The sequence below is a fragment of the Mustela lutreola genome, chromosome 9, assembly GCF_030435805.1.
Source record: "Mustela lutreola isolate mMusLut2 chromosome 9, mMusLut2.pri, whole genome shotgun sequence".
NCBI classification, from domain to species: domain Eukaryota; kingdom Metazoa; phylum Chordata; class Mammalia; order Carnivora; family Mustelidae; genus Mustela; species Mustela lutreola.
In genome coordinates, this window is record NC_081298.1 from 22,951,476 (window position 1) to 22,972,854 (window position 21,379).

Genomic DNA, 21,379 nt, shown 5'->3' on the forward strand with positions numbered 1-21,379 from the left:
TGGGCGGTTTGGATAGGAATCTGTTAGTACTGCCAGTCCTATTGGTTATGTCTTCAAAGTGGTTTGATGATTAGCCCTGGCAATGGCCATCTGCGTCTCATTCCTAAGTATACTTTGAGGTAAGCAAGATGTCAACATCGACGCAGAGTTCCCGGAACAAAGGATTCGACAGAAAAACAAGTGAAGGGAAAAGAAAAGCTTTAAGAATCAGTAAGAGAGGGGGAAAATTGTTCAGTTTAAAGTCAGTCTTGGGAGCGCCTGGGTGGCTTGGTGGTTTGAGCCTCTGCCTTTGGCTGGGATTGTGATCTCAGGGGCCTGGGATCCAGCCCCGCATCAGGCTCTCTGCTCAGCGGGGGGCCGGCGTCCCCCCCCCCCACCCCTGCCTCTCTGCCTACTTGTGATCTCTTTCTCTCTGTCAAACATAAATAAAATCTTAAAAAAAAAGTCTTGCTGAAGCATTAGTGTGTCTATCTTAATTTCTTTTTTTTTTTTTAAGATTTTATTTATTTATTTATTTGACAGAGATCACAAGTAGGCAGAGAGGCAGGCAGAGAGAGAGGAAGGGAAGCAGGCTCCCCGCCGAGCAGAGAGCCCGATGCGGGACTCGATTCCAGGACCCTGAGATCATGACCCGAGCCGAAGGCAGCAGCTTAACCCACTGAACCACCCAGGCGCCCCTCCATCTTAATTTCTACCCATCTTTATGTTTCTATATCGGCTTCAATCACGGTAACAGGCAGGGGCAGTGGAATTTGGGAGGCTAGGACCAACGCAGGATGAGAATGATTTTTTCTATAATAAAATAATACTAAAGGGCAACCGTGGATGGAGTTAACGAGGACTGGCCGGTAAGGCTCCCTGGACTGATATTTTTAAATGGGAAAAAAACAATGGGTTCTTCTGCCAGGGCATCATCAATAGTACCAGGTAATACTTTGTGGTCCATTTCATCCTTAAAGCAATCACGTGAGGAAAGCACTATTCTTCTCCTTCTCAGAGGATCAGAGAAGACAAGTAATTTGCACAAAGTCCCGCAGGGAGGGGCAGAGCCAAGCACTCTTAACCCAACCCACCACAGCGTCACTCCCCTTAGGCGGGGTTAGTGCGCAAATCTTCGCACTCACAGACTCAAAGTTCCTCTCGCCACAAACACCCGCAACTTCCGGGAGATTGCCCAGAACCGTAACGCGCTTGCGCCGCCCCGCCCCCTGACGTCTCCATTCCGTCCCTCCCCTTTTGGAACGCGGAGCTGCTGAGCGGGCTGGCGGCCATTTTGTGAAGCGGCGAAAGAGGTGGTGGCTGCAGTGGGCTCCGGGAAGCCGTTCGGGCTGGGGCTGTCGGCCGCGGGGCGGAGGCACTCGCGCGGGGGGTAACTCGGGTCTGGGTTCGGGTGCCGCGCAGCTCTCCCCGGTAAGACTCCTGCAGCCCGGAACGGGCGGGGCTGTGCGGGGCTCGAGCCGCCCCTTGGTGGCCCGGGGCGGGGCCTTCGGAGGCCTCCGAGCCCGCAGCAGCGAGCGCCCCACACAAAAGGGTCGCGGCTTGGCTGCCGGGGTGGGGAAGGGCCTGGGGACCCGCTTGCGCCTTTGAAGCCTGAGAGGATGCAGGAAGGACGCAGGAGAGGATGAGCCTGCATACCGAAGTGGGGACGAGGCCATAGGGAGGACGCCCCCGTGGTCTGAGAGGGAGGAGGCCACAGTTGGGTGTCCCAGCGGCCTGCGAATTAACGGGGATTGCAGTAAAAGCACACCTACATCCCGAATGAGCGAGATTTTCTTTGCTTCCCAAAAGGGACAGGGATTCAAACTGCATCTCTGTGCCCAGTAGTGAGGAGATTAAACGTAGTGAGGACACTCCCTCGATCTGAGGTGGAAGGAAGGCTCCCGTGGCCTAACAGGAAAAGGGAACTCGAGTCTAGACACACCTGTGGGGAAGAAGCTGCAGTCGGTACACTCCTCTGAGTCTAGCAAGGAAATCTTAGAGCTGGTCGCCGTCGTGGCCTGGACGGGGTTGCAGGGAAATGCTCCCAGGGCTCAGCGTTGGGCGGGGCTTGCCCTTGAGGGTGTCGGCGATTTAAGAAGCCGGCCTCTGTAGCGAGAAAGTGGGGGTGAGTACGCCTCCCAGACCTCTAAGAATTGTAGTAAGATGCCAGGCCCTTGAACCCCAAGCAGGGAAGGGCCTGCAAAGAGCACCACCTTTAACATATCCCTTGGGAGAGAGCCTCCAGCACTGGAAGAGGAGCAGGCCCAATAGGTGGAGGAGGGTGCTTTCGTTGAGTGAATTGAGTTTCTTTAGTGGAGGCTGGAGGTTTTAGCTGGCAGCCACGTGAAATAGGTGGGTGGGGCTTTGAGAATCTACAGGTTAGTGTCGGGGATGGACACCAGTGCAGGACGCTTAGCTGCCAGGTTGTAAATGCATGGATTTCATGTTTGCCAGTAATGTGTACTCTATAGTGAAACATCTCAACGGCTTCGGTGAAGGTAACTTTGCGTTATTCAGAACAAAACATGCTGGGAATTTTGTACCCTGACTTGCAGGCTTCGTAGGAGAGGTTTCTGGACTCTGAAAATGTCCTTGACTCCTCAATTTCCAGAGATGATTTAATGTAAATTGTGACAGTTGTCAGGAACTGTTCTGTACTATCCAGCCAGTATAATCTGAGAAGAAAATGTAATTGCAACTGAGAGATTGTTGAAAGAGGAACTTACAGCTGGAGTATTCTTCGAGCTTCTTGCTTGAATGGTTTAAAATCGAGTAGTTTTTGTTAAATGCAGTATTAGTAAAATGAATTGCATTGGACTTTGTTACATAGTTTATATTGTTAATGTATTTCAGAGCATTTGTAGTTCAGAAATGTCCTACAAGCGAGGACATACGGGCTGATTTTGTTTGTTTTGTTTTATAGAAATGTAAAGTAAGACTGGTTGTAATCATTTTTGAGCTTTGGTGGTTTTGGCCAGATAGTGGGAAGTAATTGTGTTCAGGCATTTTCCAAGAATATTAAAAAGTTGGGAAGAACTGTTACAGGTGGTTAAAATAATTTTATGGTAATTTTTTAAGGAAATGAAATGTTTGGCGTGTTTATATAAGGGTTGAGGATGTGCTCAGTATTATTCCTGGAAGATTTTTTGACGAAACAGGGAATGCATTTTATATCATCTTTATATGCTCAATTAAATATTTTGTTTATGGGTTGTAATGCATAATTTGTGTTTTTCTTAAGTTCATATCTGTTAGGTGAAAATGTGAAGCTTTAGAAACCATTTTGGTTGTTCCTTGGAACCTATTATGTGCTAATATCAGCTTATTTCTGGCTTCTTTCACTTTCTTGTGACATGCCAAATGTTTTTATGATTGCATATTGAGAGTTTGGGGGTTGTTGGTACAATTTTTAGATGTGAAACTTGATTTTGTGGACCAGTGTGTTACAGGTGCTGGAATCCAGTGACCATGTTCATAACGTGTTTATTCCATTTTGTAGAGAGCTACTCCATCTTTTGGTTTAGATGAATATTTTCTTATGCAGATATTGTAGAAAGAATTTCTAAGTGTCAGTAATTGCACAAAAGATGCTCTTAGATACCTCTCCCTAAAATCTAGGGACTGTTTTCCATTCTTACATCTCCTGTCCCTGCCACAAATGCTTCATAAATGTTCGTGGTATAAATGAATGTTGTTAAATGTTTAGACTTAAGCGGAAAAATAACCTCATCTGATTTATAGTTTATCAGATTTTACTACCACCACTCATAAACCTTCTGGTTTGCAACGAGTTTATTTCATTAAGTTTCTGGCCACCTTTTAAGTTTTAAGACCCAACAGTGAGGGTAAATGTGCTTGGCTAGGTTAGAAGTGATACTGTTGCTTTTAAGTCAAGACAGTGAACATATTTGTTGGCATTTGTGGGGAGGGTTTGAAAAATAACTTAATATTATAGTCTTTTTGGCAGGAGGAATATATGTATCTTATTTAGCAATGTCTTTCGGCTTGCCACTTTTGAGAACTTTCTGGAGCTTAATGGGGAAGTGGAATAACAAGCTGTCTAAAGGATTCATGTCCCTCTGTGTCAGAAGCATTGTTTCATTAAGAATGATCCCAGAATCTGAAATGTGATTCATTTGGGGATGGGGACAAAACCATGTGGATGAAGTTGTGGTTTTTTTCCATAATGTGATTATGCGGCTTATAGCTTTGTGCCCATTATAATTGGTTCTCTGTTGCTCATCTCTGAGGGTGAACATTTGAGGGGTGCTGGTTTTCTATTTTGAATCTAAAGAACTTAGCTCTGCTGTACCCTGGTTACTTTTGATTAAAGACTGACGACTGAACAGAGTTAAAATTCACTTTTTGATGTTTATCACCAGATGAAGAGTGAAACAGTTAAGTTGAACTGGTTTGTGCTTTGGCTTTCTGATAAAAGAGGATTGTTGTCGGACATTTTACTCTGAAATTCCAAGTGATTGAAATGACTAGTAAATAAGAATATATGTCGTGTCATGATAATATGCAAAATGTTCATAGCAGATATTTATAATTTGTTCATGTATGTGGTATTTCTAAAGCTGAAGCAAAGCCATTATGTTAGGACTAATTCCTAACGAAGTGGAAAAGTATACTAGAGCAATCTTCTTTTAGATCTTCTGATACAGGGTGGGGAGGGAGACAAGATGGCGGAGAACTAGGAGGAGGCGCCTTTTCAACCTGTACCCTAAAGTGAGCTAGATCTTCTGATATATATCAGCGAATTCAGTGGCAAATCAGGCCCATTTTCTCCTTTGTACCTTTATACTTTATAAATAGGTAAAACGTGTGTTAGATGTTTTGTTGCATACAATTGGTTGTCTTATCCTTCTAACTAAAATTCACCAAGTCTTAGGTGGTTGGAGTGGAATTTTCATTTTGGGATCCTGCATTCTGTTGCTAGCTGACACTTAGAACACAGGAATGAGTAGTTCCTGGAGAACAGTGGTGCCTCTATTAAATATTGTGCTCTTTACAAAGGGGGGGGGGTGAGAACAAAAGTACTTCTTCAGTCTCGGTTTCTATTTACGCTGTCCATATCAAGGAAGAAGCGTAACACCAAGAGTTGTGAAGTTTTAGCTTCAAGCCTGAAGTTTCTGGGTACTTTTCTTTGGTATGGGTTGATGTGGGCCTTCCCCTTTGCTTAAATAGATAAGATTCATGAATTTACTTCTAGATTGATTTTTTTTAAAAGATTTTATTTATTTATTTGACAGAGATCACAAGTAGGCAGAGAGGCAGGCAGAGAGAGAGAGGAGGAAGCAGGCTCCCTGCTGAGTAGAGAGCCCGATGCGGGACTCGATCCCAGAACCCTGAGATCATGACCCGAGCCAAAGGCAGCAGCTTAACCCACTGAGCCACCCAGGCGCCCTAGATTGATTTTTTTTTAAAGATATTATTTATTTGACAGAGAAAGATAGATCACAAGCAGGCGTGGAAGCGGGGGTAGCAGGCTCACCGTCAAGCAGAGAACCAGATGAGGGGCTCAATCCCAGGATCCTGGGATGACAACCTGAGCCAAAGGCAGAGGCTTAACCCACCCAGGCGCCCATGGATTGATTGTTTTACTTTAAATTGAACAACGTAAAATTTGAATGAGCCATTTGCCGAATTAAGCTGGAACTTAAACTTTTTCTTGTGACATGAGACTTCCTTCTTGTTACAGTAACTTCTGGGAACCCTTTAGAAATTTTTGATAGTAGGTCTAATATTGTTCCCTTTGGGCATAACTAGTTGACTCTAAACTTGTTGCTATCCAGATGGACATTTGGAGTCTTCTTGGGTGTGGAAGGGAAGAGGCTGAGGAACCTGTTTGTTTCCCTTCAGGGCACTTATCCTGGCCCCATACCAGGCCCTTTGAATTGGAATCTCCAGTGGCTGATCATATGTTAATCTTAAATGCTTAACTCGGAAACTACTGTGGTTCTGTTGGCTATAGAGTCAAACTTGAATGTTTAGAGAATAATATTGCAGAATTCATGCTCTTCCTCACTGAGCATAGCCTTTACCTAAAAGCATGCTTTTTTTGGTATTTCAAGTTTCCCTTTGTGACCTGTTAGATGAACTTCTAGGTGTGTCTTTTAAGGAGTTTTAAAACTCTTTAGACCTAATTAGAACTGATTTGTACAACATAAAAAAAAATAATACAGTGCTTTGGGCTTTTGAAAGGCTCGTTTATGACATACGTACGTAGCTTTTGTGGCAAAACAATCTTCACTAATTTGAGTAGCTGTCTAGAAGATGTTTAGCTTGTCCTTTAGAAAAAATTTGGAGTAACACTAGAATTTTTTAATACGTTTTACTTTTTGATGATGAATATGAAGCTCACAGGTGATATCTCGAACTTGAAAGATAGTTAAAAAATGAGCATCATTCTAAGTAGTGTTCTGTTGGTATCTTTATACTTAACAGTGACGATTTCTTCTTTCTCTGAATTCAAAAATGATCTTTTGCATATAGTTGTCTAATTATTTGGTCTTATATATTGCTTGTGAATTGTTCACAATTTCACTGATTTGGGAGAAATTCCAGTAAGAGATAAGTGACTCATTTTTACTTTGGGAAGTCTTCTTAAAATGCCATTTTTAGGGATTTTTTTTTTTTTTACAAGTTTCTTGGAACAGTTTTGGTGTTAGAAGAAAAAGCACTTTTCCTTAAGATTTTGAACCCCAGTGGTTTTAAGTAGGAATTAATCATTATAGCCTGAACTGTCACTTCATTTATGTTTCTTGATGCTTGATGCTATTTTGGTACAAAGGAAAATATTTTGAAAGAGCAACTGCAAGAATTTCCATAAGTACCCTTGAATTGATGATTTTGTCATTTGTCTTGGAACTGTTTATGTGTGAACTTGTGCTTTTTCATCAAGTGTTTGGTGGGACCTGAGGAAATAGGTTGTAGTTGGACTTGTATTAAGGAATTTTCTGGACTGGTTTAATCATCAAATGATAAAAGTAATTACCAGCTGTGAAGCTGAGGTTTATGACTGTTTTAGTTTTTAATTGATTCATTCTTGGACTTATTTATGGCACATTCTTGATATATGTAAATATATATGTTTTGAGAGATACCAAATTTGAAAGCAATACCAAGTAACGCATGTGTGGGATTTTGGTACACGTGTTTCTTTCTTTTCTCTGTCGTTTTTTAAAATATGCATTCTAACGAAGTACTCTGGTGGTTTCAGACTCGCCTTCATAATGTACAGTTCAGTGTGGCCTGTGCGTGTTGTTTTGTGTTTCCTGCATTGATTTTTGCCTCCATTTATTCTCTATTGCAGTCTAAAAGTTGGTTTTAATTGGTTGCCCACAGGATTGACTTGGCCTCTACTTCTTGTTAAGAAAATACATCTCTTGTTTTATCAGGTAAGAGATTTTGAATAGAAGGTTTGTTTTTATTCAAAATAAAATGAGACAGCTTATTTAGTAACATGAAAATATGTGTAGTAACTGAATTGTGGGGGATTTTCTTTCTTTTTTTACAGTCTTTTCTAAGGGATGGGGATGGGGTGGACTGGGTGCCTTGAACAGTTGTTGCTTTCTTCGGGGTTCAGTTTTTTATGGATGCATTTCTTTTGCTGAATTGCTGATTATTAGGCAGTAGGCTGTTTTTTTTTTCCCCCCTCAGTGTAGCATTCCAGGCTAATTGCAAATGTAGGTGCTTGTTATTGGTATGGTTTTTTAATATTCCTTAGAGGTAATGGGTTCTATGTTCTAGAGTACCTATTTTGACTTTAGATGGAATTAAGTGATTGGACTCTAACCCTCTTGTTAAGTAACAAAGGTAGGCTCCAGATAGTTGAAATGACTTACCAGTCAAATAGGCACTTAGAAGAATAGCAGATCTTACTTCATATTTTTTCAGAACCTAAAAACTGATTTTCTCTTTAGATGACTTTATGAATAATTCATGTGTTCTTTGGTTTAATTCTCAGCCCTTTTCTAACTGGTAATCTGGGCAGATTTTTCAATATCATATTTTCAAATGTACCTTGTGCAGACTTCAACTAAAGCCCTTCTCTTAGTAGCAGATGGTTTTTGAAGAATTCTTGTGTATGTCACTTTAGCCCTGTGTTTAATTTTTGTGTTCTTGGGACTGTATCAAATTCCCATTTTAGTGTCCCAGTGCAAACTAACATCTATCTCTCAAGTTGTTTGGGGTGCCTAGATTACTTCCCCAAGATGTGATAAAGTTATTAAACATTTTTTGAAGTTGAACAGGAATGCTGTCTTAATTTTGCATAGTCAATATGCTACAGACAGTAGGGAATGAGAATTTGATTTAATATCTTGAAATTATTTTGATGAGCTTCTCTATAGACTGCTAAATAGTAGTAAATACAAAGAAGAGTTTGTTGGTGTGATTTATGTTTTTAGTATTTATTTTTTTTGTTGACTCTTGCAAACCAAAAATGAAAAGCTTCCCTTCTCCCCCAAATTTCTAGTGTTTTATAATGGTCCCTCAAAGAGCATTTTCTGTTTGCCAGTCCATCTTTCTGGATTAAATTTGAAAGTGGCTTTTATTTTTGTGTATGCGTGTGAGAAAACTGTCGAAGCCAAACAACATATTTCTGTTTTGTGTACAGCAGTCATAATAGTTGAGATAGAATTACAGGTATTGTTGTATCAAATTAATAGCCCACAGTATTTGACATGGAAAAACTGCTTTCATGGAGTTAGAGGATTCTTAGAGCTTTCAGCAGGAAACTTTGCTCTTTTCTTATTCCTGTTTGAGAAGCGATAAAACCAAAGCTCAAATCATATAAAATTTTCTGAAGTCACAGAACTAGTTTAATAGGTTTATATTTAAATATTGATTTATAAGATGGCTTGGAAAACACCCTATGTTGTTGATCACATAAATTTCAAATTAATATTTTCCAGTCCCAAGAATTCATTTTATACCGCTTTACAAAGGGCTTCCCTTGAATTTGCTCTTGGAAGCCATAAGAACTGAAATACTGAAATTTTACTTAAATCTGGGAGAAACGTCTCTAAAAGGAAAAGTTCAGAATGGGACATTATTTAAGGACAGCAGTGAGCTCCCAGAAATTCCACAGGAGTTGAGTAGAGACTGTAACAGCCACTGAATAAAAGTTCATACCCTAGTTCTTTTTAAAACAAAAGCAAAACGTGATAATACCCTTTTTTCGTTATCGTCCTTCTTTGGGGAAAACAAGACTTTTGGGGGGGTAGTGTGTGTGTGTGTATTATTATTTTTATGGTGAGTTTGGAAATGAGTCATTGGATCTGAGTTTAAATTAAAACAGCTGTGGTGAATGGCACTGCAACCAGGTTCTACTTTTTGGAGTGATGCATATAGATAACTAAGATTTTGGCTATTTTATTCAGTATTTACTTTGGATTCTTCGTGTGTGTTAACTTTGTAATAAACAATTCCATATATAGTTTTCCTTAATAAATGGAGCTGTAATGCAGTTTGAAGAGTTTTAGGTTGAAATATGGGTTTTTTTTTTTTTTTGAGACTTGTGCCTAGTTTATTGTTAAGTATTATTTGTAATTCATTAGTATTGCAGTTTTCTGTTTCTGTTTGCCTTCTGAGACTGAGTGTTATAAAATGACCCTGATAATTCTACAGTTGTCATTTTTATAAGGAAAATGCTAAGCCACTTTTAAATATTAACTTTGATACATCCTTTGCATGTTTTTCCCCTGCAGATTGTTCAACTTTGTGTCCTGATTTGACTTACACATTTCTTTTAAATCTTACTGAATAATTAGTGGTCTGAATGTTATTGGTGATTCTACTTCTTATGGTGGTTTTTTTCCCTGAAACTTTGAGTCATGGCACTGAACTTGTAATTGTTCACAGAATTAATGCCTTTGGAAGTTGAAATTGTCTAGGTTTTACATTGTAAATGGCCTATAATGTTCAGTTTTTAGAATACTCAAATAAAAAAAAATCTACATTACTTGTGATAGTTTGAGGGTATATTTGAGGGCCTAGTATGGTAGCTGGTCATTCTTTTAGTTAAAAACTTGGTGTGATAAACAGGAGTCTGACCTGGCCGTTGCCTTTTCTCATCTGCAGGTGTGTGTGGTTTCAGCGCAGCATGGCTGTGGTCATCCGTTTGCAAGGTCTCCCAATTGTGGCGGGGACCATGGACATTCGCCACTTCTTCTCTGGATTGACCATCCCTGATGGGGGCGTGCATATTGTAGGGGGTGAACTGGGTGAGGCTTTCATCGTTTTTGCCACTGATGAAGATGCAAGGCTTGGTATGATGCGCACAGGTGGTACAATTAAAGGGTCAAAAGTAACACTTTTGTTGAGTAGTAAAACGGAAATGCAGAATATGATTGAACTGAGTCGTAGGCGTTTTGAAACTGCCAACTTAGATATACCACCAGCAAATGCTAGTAGATCAGGACCGCCGCCTAGCTCAGGAATGAGTGGCAGGGTAAACTTGCCTACAACAGTACCTAACTTTAATAATCCTTCACCCAGTGTAGTTACTGCCGCCACATCTGTTCATGAAAGCAACAAAAATATACAGACATTTTCCACAGCCAGCATAGGATCGGCTCCTCCAAATATGGGGGCTTCTTTTGGGAGCCCAACGTTTAGCTCAACCATTCCGAGCACAGCGTCTCCAATGAACACAGTCCCACCACCACCAATTCCTCCAATCCCAGCGATGCCATCTTTGCCACCAATGCCGTCCATTCCCCCAATACCAGTTCCTCCTCCAGTACCTACATTGCCTCCAGTGCCTCCTGTGCCCCCAATTCCCCCAGTCCCTTCTGTGCCACCCATGACCCCACTGCCACCCATGTCTGGCATGCCACCCTTGAACCCGCCACCTGTGGCACCTCTGCCTGCTGGAATGAATGGCTCTGGAGCACCTATGAATCTGAACAATAACCTGAACCCTGTGTTTCTGGGTCCACTGAATCCTGTTAACCCTATCCAGATGAACTCTCAAAGCAGTGTGAAACCACTTCCCATCAACCCCGATGATCTATATGTCAGTGTGCATGGAATGCCCTTTTCTGCAATGGAAAATGATGTCAGAGATTTTTTCCATGGGCTCCGTGTTGATGCAGTGCATTTGTTGAAAGATCATGTAGGTCGAAATAATGGGAATGGATTGGTTAAGTTTCTCTCCCCTCAAGATACATTTGAAGCTTTGAAACGAAACAGAATGCTGATGATTCAACGCTATGTGGAAGTTAGTCCTGCCACAGAGAGACAGTGGGTAGCTGCTGGAGGCCATATCACTTTTAAGCAAAGTATAGGACCTTCTGGACAAACCCATCCCCCTCCTCAGACACTTCCCAGGTCAAAATCGCCCAGTGGGCAGAAAAGGTCAAGGTCAAGATCACCACATGAGGCTGGTTTTTGTGTTTACTTGAAAGGGCTACCATTTGAAGCGGAAAACAAACATGTCATTGATTTTTTTAAAAAGTTGGATATTGTGGAAGATAGTATTTATATTGCTTATGGACCCAATGGGAAAGCAACTGGTGAAGGCTTCGTAGAATTCAGGAATGAGGCTGACTATAAGGCTGCTCTGTGTCGTCATAAACAATACATGGGCAATCGCTTTATTCAAGTTCATCCAATTACTAAGAAAGGTATGCTAGAAAAGATAGATATGATTCGTAAAAGACTGCAGAACTTCAGCTATGACCAGAGGGAAATGATGTTAAATCCGGATCCGGAGGGGGATGTCAGCTCTGCCAAAGTCTGTGCTCACATAACAAATATTCCATTCAGCATTACCAAGATGGATGTTCTTCAGTTCCTAGAAGGAATCCCAGTGGATGAAAATGCTGTACATGTTCTTGTTGATAACAATGGGCAAGGTCTAGGACAGGCATTGGTTCAGTTTAAAAATGAAGATGATGCACGTAAGTCTGAACGCTTACACCGTAAAAAACTTAATGGGAGAGAAGCTTTTGTTCATGTAGTTACTCTAGAAGATATGAGAGAGATTGAAAAAAATCCCCCTGCCCAAGGAAAAAAAGGGTTAAAGATGCCTGTGCCAGGTAATCCTACAGTTCCAGGAATGCCCAGTGTGGGAATGCCCAGTACGGGAGTGCCCAGTGCGGGAATGCCCAGTGCAGGAATGCCCGGTGCGGGCATCCCCAGTGCGGGAATGCCTGGTGCGGGAATGCCCGGTGCGGGAATGCCTGGCGCAGGCGTGCCCAGCGCAGGCGTGCCCGGCGCCGGTGTGCCCAGTGCAGGAGTGCCCGGTGCAGGAGTGCCCGGTGCAGGAGTGCCTGGTGCAGGAATGCCTGGTGCAGGAGGTGAAGAGCATGCCTTCCTGACTGTAGGATCTAAGGAGGCCAACAATGGGCCTCCATTTAACTTTCCTGGTAATTTTGGTGGGTCCAATGCCTTTGGGCCACCACTCCCTCCTCCAGGATTAGGAGGAGCCTTTGGTGATGCTAGGCCTGCTATGCCTTCAGTTGGAAATAGTGGTTTGCCTGGTCTAGGACTGGATGTTCCAGGGTTTGGAGGTGGACCAAATAATTTAAGTGGGCCAGGATTTGGAGGAGGCCCTCAGAATTTTGGAAATGGCCCTGGTAGTTTAGGTGGCCCCCCGGGCTTTGGAAGTGGCCCTCCTGGTCTTGGAAGTGCCCCTGGGCATTTGAGTGGGCCACCAGCCTTTGGGCCTGGGCCTGGGCCTGGCCCTGGCCCAATTCACATTGGTGGTCCCCCTGGCTTTGGATCTAGTTCTGGAAAACCAGGACCAACAGTAATTAAAGTTCAGAATATGCCCTTCACTGTGTCTATTGATGAGATTTTAGATTTCTTTTATGGCTATCAAGTGATCCCAGGCTCAGTGTGTTTAAAATACAATGAAAAAGGTATGCCCACAGGCGAAGCCATGGTGGCCTTCGAATCTCGGGATGAAGCCACAGCTGCTGTCATTGACTTAAATGACAGACCTATAGGTTCAAGGAAAGTAAAACTTGTCTTAGGGTAGCTGTTCACATAAATTCTTTATAGGGTAGATCTTCATAGTGCTGTGATTAATGCATCCAGATTGTTTTCCTAGTATTTCCAGGTTAGAACCTGTGGATTGTTTCAATTGCATATAGATTGGTTTCTGTAACATAGAGCATTGGTTGACTGTTTACAGAAGACTCACTACCAGGATAAATATTGCTGTATGTTACAGTAAAGCTGTCTGGAGAGAACACAAAATGATTTTGGCGTACCATTAGAGAAACCATTTGTAAAATACAAATGACCACATAAAGCTTATCAAGGAGTTTAGATTGGTTTTGTTTTATACCATATGGGATGAAGAAAATAGAAATGTCAATAGAGCTCATTAAGGGTGCTCTTGCCAGCTGCTGAAAAATAGAAGTTGGCTACTCTTGGAATTTGGTTTAAAGCTGGACAGATTTGCTTTGTTATAGGGTCAAAGCTTTGTCTAAAGTCCTCATTTTCTTTTAAAATTGAATAAAATCTCTGTATACAGATTCACTGTATGTACCTTTATTGCTTCTTGAGGGTTCTTGCTGTATAGACAGTCCTGCTTCTGAAGTTGCTGCTTTTTTGTTTGCCTAATTGACTCATTTGTAAATGAGCAGAATTGTTTTGTTGTTGTTGTTTTAATATAAAACTCCACACTTGGTTTGTGCTATAACTTTGAACTTTGATTTCTAATGTCACACTTAAAACTGTGTGAAATAAGAACTTCTGCCACAAAAATAAAATACAGAGTCCTCTACCTACCAGAGCCTTTTTGGTTTGACCGCCATGTTTTAGTTTAGTAAGTTTAAAAATTGTTCATGTTTGGATGGCTTTGAAAACCAGAAACCACTTCTAATGATCATTGTTTAAAATGCCAGATTTGAAGTCCTGTCCATGGTGGACTAATGTTCTGGCAGTTTCCTTCTGTCCCAAATTTATGTGAAATTTTGGCCTGTAACTAAACGAAGAGAGTCCATTTATAAGAAAGAGCATTATATCTATGTTTTTTTAAAAACTGAAGTTGAAATTGTTAGCTTTGTTAGCAGTAGTGTTATAGAATAAAAGATTCATAAGCTGTTCCATAGATGTGCATTTTAATCCTGTTATTTTGAGGCTTTTTGGTCTAGTTGTTTGATCAGGAGCCTGTTCATAAAAATTCTTCATACCGACTACAAGTGCAGCTGCCAGAGGGGAGAGAATTGAGACTCTTTGCCCTTTAATACTCTTCTTTGGCATTCAGGACACTAAGGCAGGAGGACCAAGTGGGTTCTGGTTGGTAAGTGTCCTTGTCATAAAAACATTTGCCTTACAAGATCCTGCCCACTGCTACAAAAGGCTCTATTTATGGTTACTTTCCTTCTTAGTTAAAATGCTCTAAAGAAAGATGTGTCACATTATATTATAAACATACATGAAATAGGAGATTGGTGAGATATCATGAAAAACAAATTTTGTCTTTAACATGGGCCTCTGTCTTGGTTTGAAACATCCCCAACATTTCCTGCAAATCAATGTACTTACAAAGGGGTCAGCCTTTTAAAAGAGTTATTTCCTATTAAAAAAAAAAAATAGTGCCTTTTTGGTGTTGCAAGTCAGTGGAACACTGAAATACAGCGTCTCGTGTAACTTAGAGTTAAGAGTGGCAGCAGTTTCATTTGCGTGATAAGATTTGGAAAGCCTTTTTTCATCACTACAATCTTAGAGGTTTGACAGTACAGGATTTTTTTGTCTAGGGAAAGGATTGTTTAGACTTTCAAAGAAGACATGGCTGTGTTGTGGGTCTTTTGACAATTTATGAATACAAATTTGCTTTGACAGATCGCTAGATATTGCCTCCTCAACTAAAAAAAGCAATATGATGTTTATATATGCTGTTCAATTTAGGTTTTCTGTTAAGTAATCATTTCTCATTCCAAAGACCGAGTGCAGAAAACTTCAGCGCTGCTTGGGAGTCTTATTTCAACTGCAGATTATTTTCCCCATTGGAGAGCTGACTGTTTTCATTTTAGAAAAATGGGTTGTTTGAAGATGAAAGCCTTTTATCTTTTTTCACAGTTTATTTTGGTTATATGTTCGTACAATCTTATTAAATATTTCATATACTTTATTGCAACTACTTTGTTATTTCTACATCTTAGATAAATGCTGAAAAGGAAAACTTGATTTCATTGTTCATCAAATTAAATAAATTAAGAAAATAGTGGTTTGTGTAGAATTTGGAGAGAACTATGTTCTATATTTGGTTGAGTCACAACAGTGCTTCTCTTGTTGTGAAATGTAATTAAATGCTTTGCCCTCTGGAACTTGATATTTGTGTATCTGAGACTTATTAATATAGTGCTAACTGCTAAGCGTACTGTTCATCTTGTTCTGGGCACTGGAGTTTGAGTTTTAAAAAAATTCTTGAAAATATGTTCTGTGCAATCACTCATACCTCTCTTCCTGCAAATTTTCTCAGAAGAACTAGGTTTGGGGTGAAAATGAATTTATTTTCTCATTTGCTTTGTATGGTATGAAGGATTTGTAAAGCTTTGCTCAAAGTTGTGTGCATTTGTAAACACTATCATGATATTTTCAATTTTATGTGTAAATCTTGTCTTTGGTGACTGACATGAATGGAAGAGAATCTTTTCCATTAGGTTTAATTCCTCCCACCCCCTTGCCTGGGCGTTTTTGTTTTGGGTTTTGTTTTTGTTTTTTTTTAGTTTAAAGGATTAGAGATACTACAAAATGTATTTTATAAATAAGCAAATTTGTAAACTTTTTCTGAACTTTAGTGAAACATTTAGTCCACAAGCAAAATTTGGAGGTGTATTTTGTGTTTAATACTGTAGTTTGGATGTACAATTAATTATTAGTGGCTTTAAAAAAATGCAACACTGTTGAGTGAAACATAGTTCCTAGCTTTGTGCTCCAAGTTGTCAAAGCATCAACCATGAAAATTTCATTAGGGAAATTTTTATTCAGAATTTCAGAGAATAATGTCCAGTGTAATTAGTTAGTCTTAACCCACTGGATGAAAATCTAGGGGTGTGTATGGACATAAACAAGCATACCTTGGATGAAATAAGGATCCATGAAAGCCTTAATCAAACTCAAAGTCCTTTTTATTGGATTCTGTCATTGTGTACAGGTGTGGGTCAAATGTTTAAAAATAAATCCACTCTTCAATTTCAAGAATACTTTAAAAATGAGTAAAGAAGCCGTAAAGTTACTGCTAGTTAAATCTGTAAAGAATTTCTAGCAGTGATCACTTTTAAAACTTCCCACTCTTGCAAAATTAACCACATTTAGTTTTACTGGCAGTTCTGTAGTAGTCCAAGCAGTCCAAACACAATAAAATGATTCATTGCCAATATGGCCACAACATTGCCAGCAAATACTGCCTTGGCATCATTCAGCAGAGGTTTTTGTTTATAAAGATGAAGTCTTGAATACTGTTCAATAAACTTGTCACAAAATAAAAGAGGCTGATGCTTTTAATGCTTTACACAAAAGTACTCCACTGAGCTATACCATCAGGTTTTTGTTGTTGTCTTTGTTATTTTTTTTTAAATCCTACAAATATTTTGTGCCTTTGGAAAGGTGGATTTGGTGATCTCAGAGGTAACCATTGTTGTTTATCCTTGTCTGCTAATGCTGAAGTGTGGAAAGAAGATAACCTGGAACGGCAGGGAGGAAACTTGATTCTAGGTCAAATCTGTGGTATCCACCTTTTCAGACTTTTATCTTGTATGGTTTGATAGCAAGCCACTTCGTTTTGTGGACTCAGAAAGAAACAGAAACCAGGTGCTCCTTTTTACAGAGGTGTCTTAAAGGGGGCTGTGATGGTCTTCTTAAAAAACTGATTAAGAAATGGGAAAAGAAATCTTCAGAATACATTGTCAATTGCACATATTTCTAATTAGAGGTTTCTCTTTTTTTGTTTACTTACTCTTGAATTAGTATGTGAGATATTTTGAGGTGGGGAAGGGGGAGAGGAATCAAAAATATTGGTGCTTTCTGACATTGATGCTCTGGTTTTGTCCCTTCCACATTTGTTCAGCTGCTAAAAGACAAACATTAGCAAATGAGAAGTTTCCATAAACTCTGGAGTCCTTTAAAAAAAATTCTGGATTGGAGTTGCAGAGAAATTAGTGTGCTATTCCTTTTAACCAATGCTCTTGAAAAATATATATAACTTTTTCCTTTACCACAAAAGAGTTTTTAGCCTGTTTTTGAGTTTCAATACCCAGGTTGTTTTAGAGGGGTTTAGACTTAAACATACTTAATTCTAGGTGGTTGCTGAATTGTTCTAAAATTATGAAGGTTTGACTAAGTATTTGAAAAATCACAGAGTGAAATCAGCTGCCTACAGATACCCAGAATGGTCTTTACCATCTTAAAAAGGATGGACTGATGCTAATAATATGTTTTGTTTTCTTGCTCAGGAGAAAACTCACTTTAATTCATTGTTGTCTGCTTTCCAGTGTTTTACAGCAGGAAATGGTTTATCAGTTACGTGCATCGCCACCATTCTCCTTACCCCCTCCCCACATTAGAGCTTTTATGGGATATGGTAGAGTCCAAACTTATGACTATCTTTTTAATTAAAAAAATTGCTTGATTTCAGTTTTGTCTTTTTAGTATAAAATCTGATCACTTAGATTTACTCTGAAATTTCTGGAAAGAGTGTATTCTGGTGGTGGCATAGTTCTCTGATGCTGTAGTGACTTTTCTGGAAAAACACTTCTTAACAGAGCAAGTTCATCTCTTAATGGTGCCTGTTCCTGTAAATGTTAATTCTTTATTGTGCTGTTCTTGGATTTATTCTTGTTGCCTTTAACTACTTTGTGCCAGAGGATCTCTCAAGCATCTTAGAATTTGGCTCCTTTTCTGGATCATAATAATTAACAATGAACAACTAAGGTGGCAGTGCTTTTCTACATATTGCTCTACTACTGAAGAGTCCAGAAGGGGCAAAAAAGCCACTTGATGAAAGAAAACATTCTAGCCCCAGGGGCAGAAGGGCAGCACTCTAAAAATCTGGGGGCAGCAAATAGTGCTGGGGAAAACCTCATTAACCATCATCTTTTAATTCTCAGAGGCCCAGGGACCTTCCCCTGGTGAAAAGGTTGATAGTTAAGTCCTAGAACCTAAGGAAACCCAAGTTGTGGGTTAAATGACACAGCAGACATTGGAATTGGCATCCCAGCTGTACCAGACATCTGGATTCTGATTTTAGTAGCTTAATATTTCAAATCATTTTTCCTAGTCAGCAGGTGGCTTGCTATTTCATGTTGAGAGGAGGAGGAAGTGACTACTGGAGAAAAACAGCCATGACCAGCAAGAGAACACAATTCAATATGGACAGTCAGATGTTGAAGAAGCATAAGACACTCCCAGGAATGTGCTATATTCAAACAGTCTGCCCCTTAGTGTTTCATCCCCTCTCCATTCTGATGCTGCCAGTTTTTCCCTTTTACCTGCTCTCATTAGTAAGTCGGCTGGTAACCAGGGCTATGAGTTTCTCACTGCTGTCTATCTCTGTAGCCTAGCTGCCTAACTTTGGGGGGTAGGGGGGAATGTGAGCTCATTCATAGTTCTCGATTAGTGAATAAGATTTGTCACTTAAGCATTTGTGTTACGTGCCAGATGTAACCAACCACGTTGTGATACTACTGTAAGTCACCTGTTAGTCCTTGCAGAGTGAAGAATGTTTAAGGGTAGAGATACTCAGCTGCTTAAGGGATCTTAAATCATACTAATTGGTGCTGTTGCTGATGTCATTTTTTTTTTCCACTTCTGAGTGAATGCCATCCTCCACTGTACTCTCCCACATACTGTGTTGCTATACAGAGATGGTTATATCCTTTATACATAATTCTCTTTTGTGGTGTGGTCCTGTGGGACCAGTAGGGTCCCTCTGCTATAAATCTGGCTATAGTGGAAAGACTAATGCAGCTTTTAACTTTCTGAAGTAGATCCTGCCAATTATCTTTGCTTCTATGACCATTGAATTGGCGGGTTAGAATTGGAAATGTCTGTTGCCTCCAAGCTTTTAAGACAGTTTCACATGGATAATACCTTAGCCATAGCAGTAACCCATGTTAACTATATTTTTTGAGCAGTGCTGTGCACCCAACACTTCCACACTGATAGAAAAGGAAGCAAAATAAGATGCTTGTTCTTAAAAACCTAAGGTTTTAAATAATACAAGTAAGTGCTCAGCTGTACTTGTGCATGTATGAGGACCATTCATGTCCTACAGGAACTGGATGGAGAGGGGGGGGTTTCCTGGCGAGTTGCTGAACAAGTGTAATGGAAGTATAATGGAAGCCTTGGGTGTAAGCTGAGTATGTTAATTTAGTAAAATGAAATGTTTAGTAGTGTGAGAGAATACTGGCACTCCCTAAAATGGTGTTTGTCCTGGAAGCTCTTAAAGTTGTGTTTAACAGTGTATCCTGAGTGACGTGACTGAGCTGAATGGTAACTAAGGCAGGCAGGTGAGGGCTGTACTAGGGGTGTCCTGACCTACCAGAGGGATAGAACATTTTATCTTTTTAATAACCCTTTGACCAGCTGCCATGTACCAGTTCTTATAAACAAACGGCCTAATAAGACATTCATAAATGCTGGAGTTAAGTAAATTTTCCCATCAGTTTCACTACTTACACAGTTGACTATATGAAATTGATTCTTTTCCAGTTTTGCATTTGATTTGATAGTTTTAGTTTTTTTTGTATAAAATGTTTACCTCTTTGTTCTTTTTCTTCTAGAGCAGTGCTGTTCTAAGAATTTTGTCCAACAGAAATGTTCTCATTAGCACTCATGTTACTTAGCCACTGTAGCTACTTTTTTTTTTTTTAAGAATTTTATTTGTTCTGTGAGAGAGAGTGCATGTGAGCAGGCAGAGGGGGGATGCAGAGGGCCAGAGAAAGAATCTCAAGTAGACTCCATGCTGAGTATGGAGCCCAAAGCAGGGCTTAGTCTCACAACCTTGAGATCGTGACCTGAGCCAAAACCAGGAGTTGGATGCTTAATTGATTGAGCCATCCAGGGGCCCTGCTACTGTAGCTACTATTAAATTTAAAAAGCAAGCTAGTGGCAACTATTGAACAGCACAATCCTAGATTCACAGAACAGAAAATTTCCTCTTCATATCTGATCTTTGGAGATCACCATGTTAGGTAACACTGACCAATAGAAATAAGAGTCATTTATGTTATCTAAATTTTTCTAGTAGCCATGAAAAAGGTAAAAAGAAACTAGTGAAATTAATAATAAATTTTAGACCAGTATATCTGAAATGTTACTATTTCAGTGTATACTCTATAAAATTATTAAGATTTTGGGGGGATACTGTTTTCAATTTATACTTTACAGCACATTGTCTTTTGAACTATGCATATTTCAAGTGCTCAGTATCTGCTTGTGGGTAGGAGGCCATCCTGGACAGTACAGATTTAGTTTATGAGAAAGGTTATCCTCTGTCATTTCTCTCTAAGCTGTGTTGCCTTTTTCAGCTGTTTCTTTACTTTTCAGTATTTGAGTTTTGTTGCGTTCCTCTTAACCTTTCCCATTCCGGTTATGTTGGCAGTTTTTTTGAAGGGGTTAACATGCCTCAGTTACCCGTTTTCATGGGCTACAATGAACTTTTTCACTGGCTAACTGGGTCTTCTATTGTGAAATTAATCCACCAGAGTTCAGCAACAGAACTAGAATCTTCCCTATCCCCTGCTGACCCCCACCCCCTGCACCCCACCTACAGTGGGAAGTGAGCAAGTCATTGTGTGTGTGTAATGCAGTTTCCTTATTGTTCAGACCCTCTCTTTTCTCAACTTGCCTAACACAAAATTTGAAGAACAACCCATTTTAAGATCTCCTATGTATCCCAAGTGGATTTATTTTTTTCCAGTAAGAGGAACTTGCACTATGAACATTAGGTTGGTTTCTTTTTCCAGGGCTCTGGTCTGCTGCTTTTTACTTGGCTTCTTTATGCCATAGATCACATTGCACACTGGAAATGCACAAGCTCTTGTTGATGTCCTTGCCCTGGAGATGCTTAGGAAGGTGGTCCAGTACTATTGTCTTCTACACTCTGCAGATGATAGGCAGTGGTCTTGTTAAAAGAAGGTAGATCAACTGAGTGTAGGTTCCAGCAGAGCTGACTAGGGGCAGAATTGGGTGCCTAATAGGTAGTCTCTGAAAATTCTGATAAAAATCACATTTTCCTGAACTGAGTTCTACTTTATTTGCAGAATGGGCACTTGTTATTTAAGGTTTATTCCTTTGAATAAACTAAATTCTAGTCCTATACATGCAGAATCTAGCAGTTCCTCTTTTCCTGCTTGACGGACAAATAGAGGAAACGTGGTGGATGCACAATTCTTTTCCATCTTAGTATAAGGCTAGTTGGTATAGGTCATGG

General features: G+C 40.1%; 1 protein-coding gene across 14 annotated transcripts in view; it reads left to right on the top strand.

Moving 5' to 3' along the window:
• Nucleotides 1–1,207: 1,207 nt before the first annotated feature.
• The window catches only part of LOC131807752 (RNA-binding protein 12), a 35,114-nt gene continuing 14,942 nt past the window's right edge, over nt 1,208–21,379 (top strand). The window contains exons 1-3 of one of the 14 annotated variants that reach the window (XM_059133367.1): nt 1,208–1,292; nt 7,298–7,382; nt 10,069–15,277. In XM_059133367.1, the coding sequence (XP_058989350.1) occupies nt 10,091–12,973 (2,883 nt within the window). In that variant the 5' untranslated portion in view covers nt 1,208–1,292; nt 7,298–7,382; nt 10,069–10,090 and the 3' untranslated portion in view covers nt 12,974–15,277. Of the gene's footprint in view, nt 1,411–7,297; nt 7,383–10,068; nt 15,278–21,379 lie in introns of those variants that run through there. The other 13 variants (XR_009344594.1, XM_059133364.1, XM_059133366.1 and 10 more) reach the window with 13 other exon arrangements.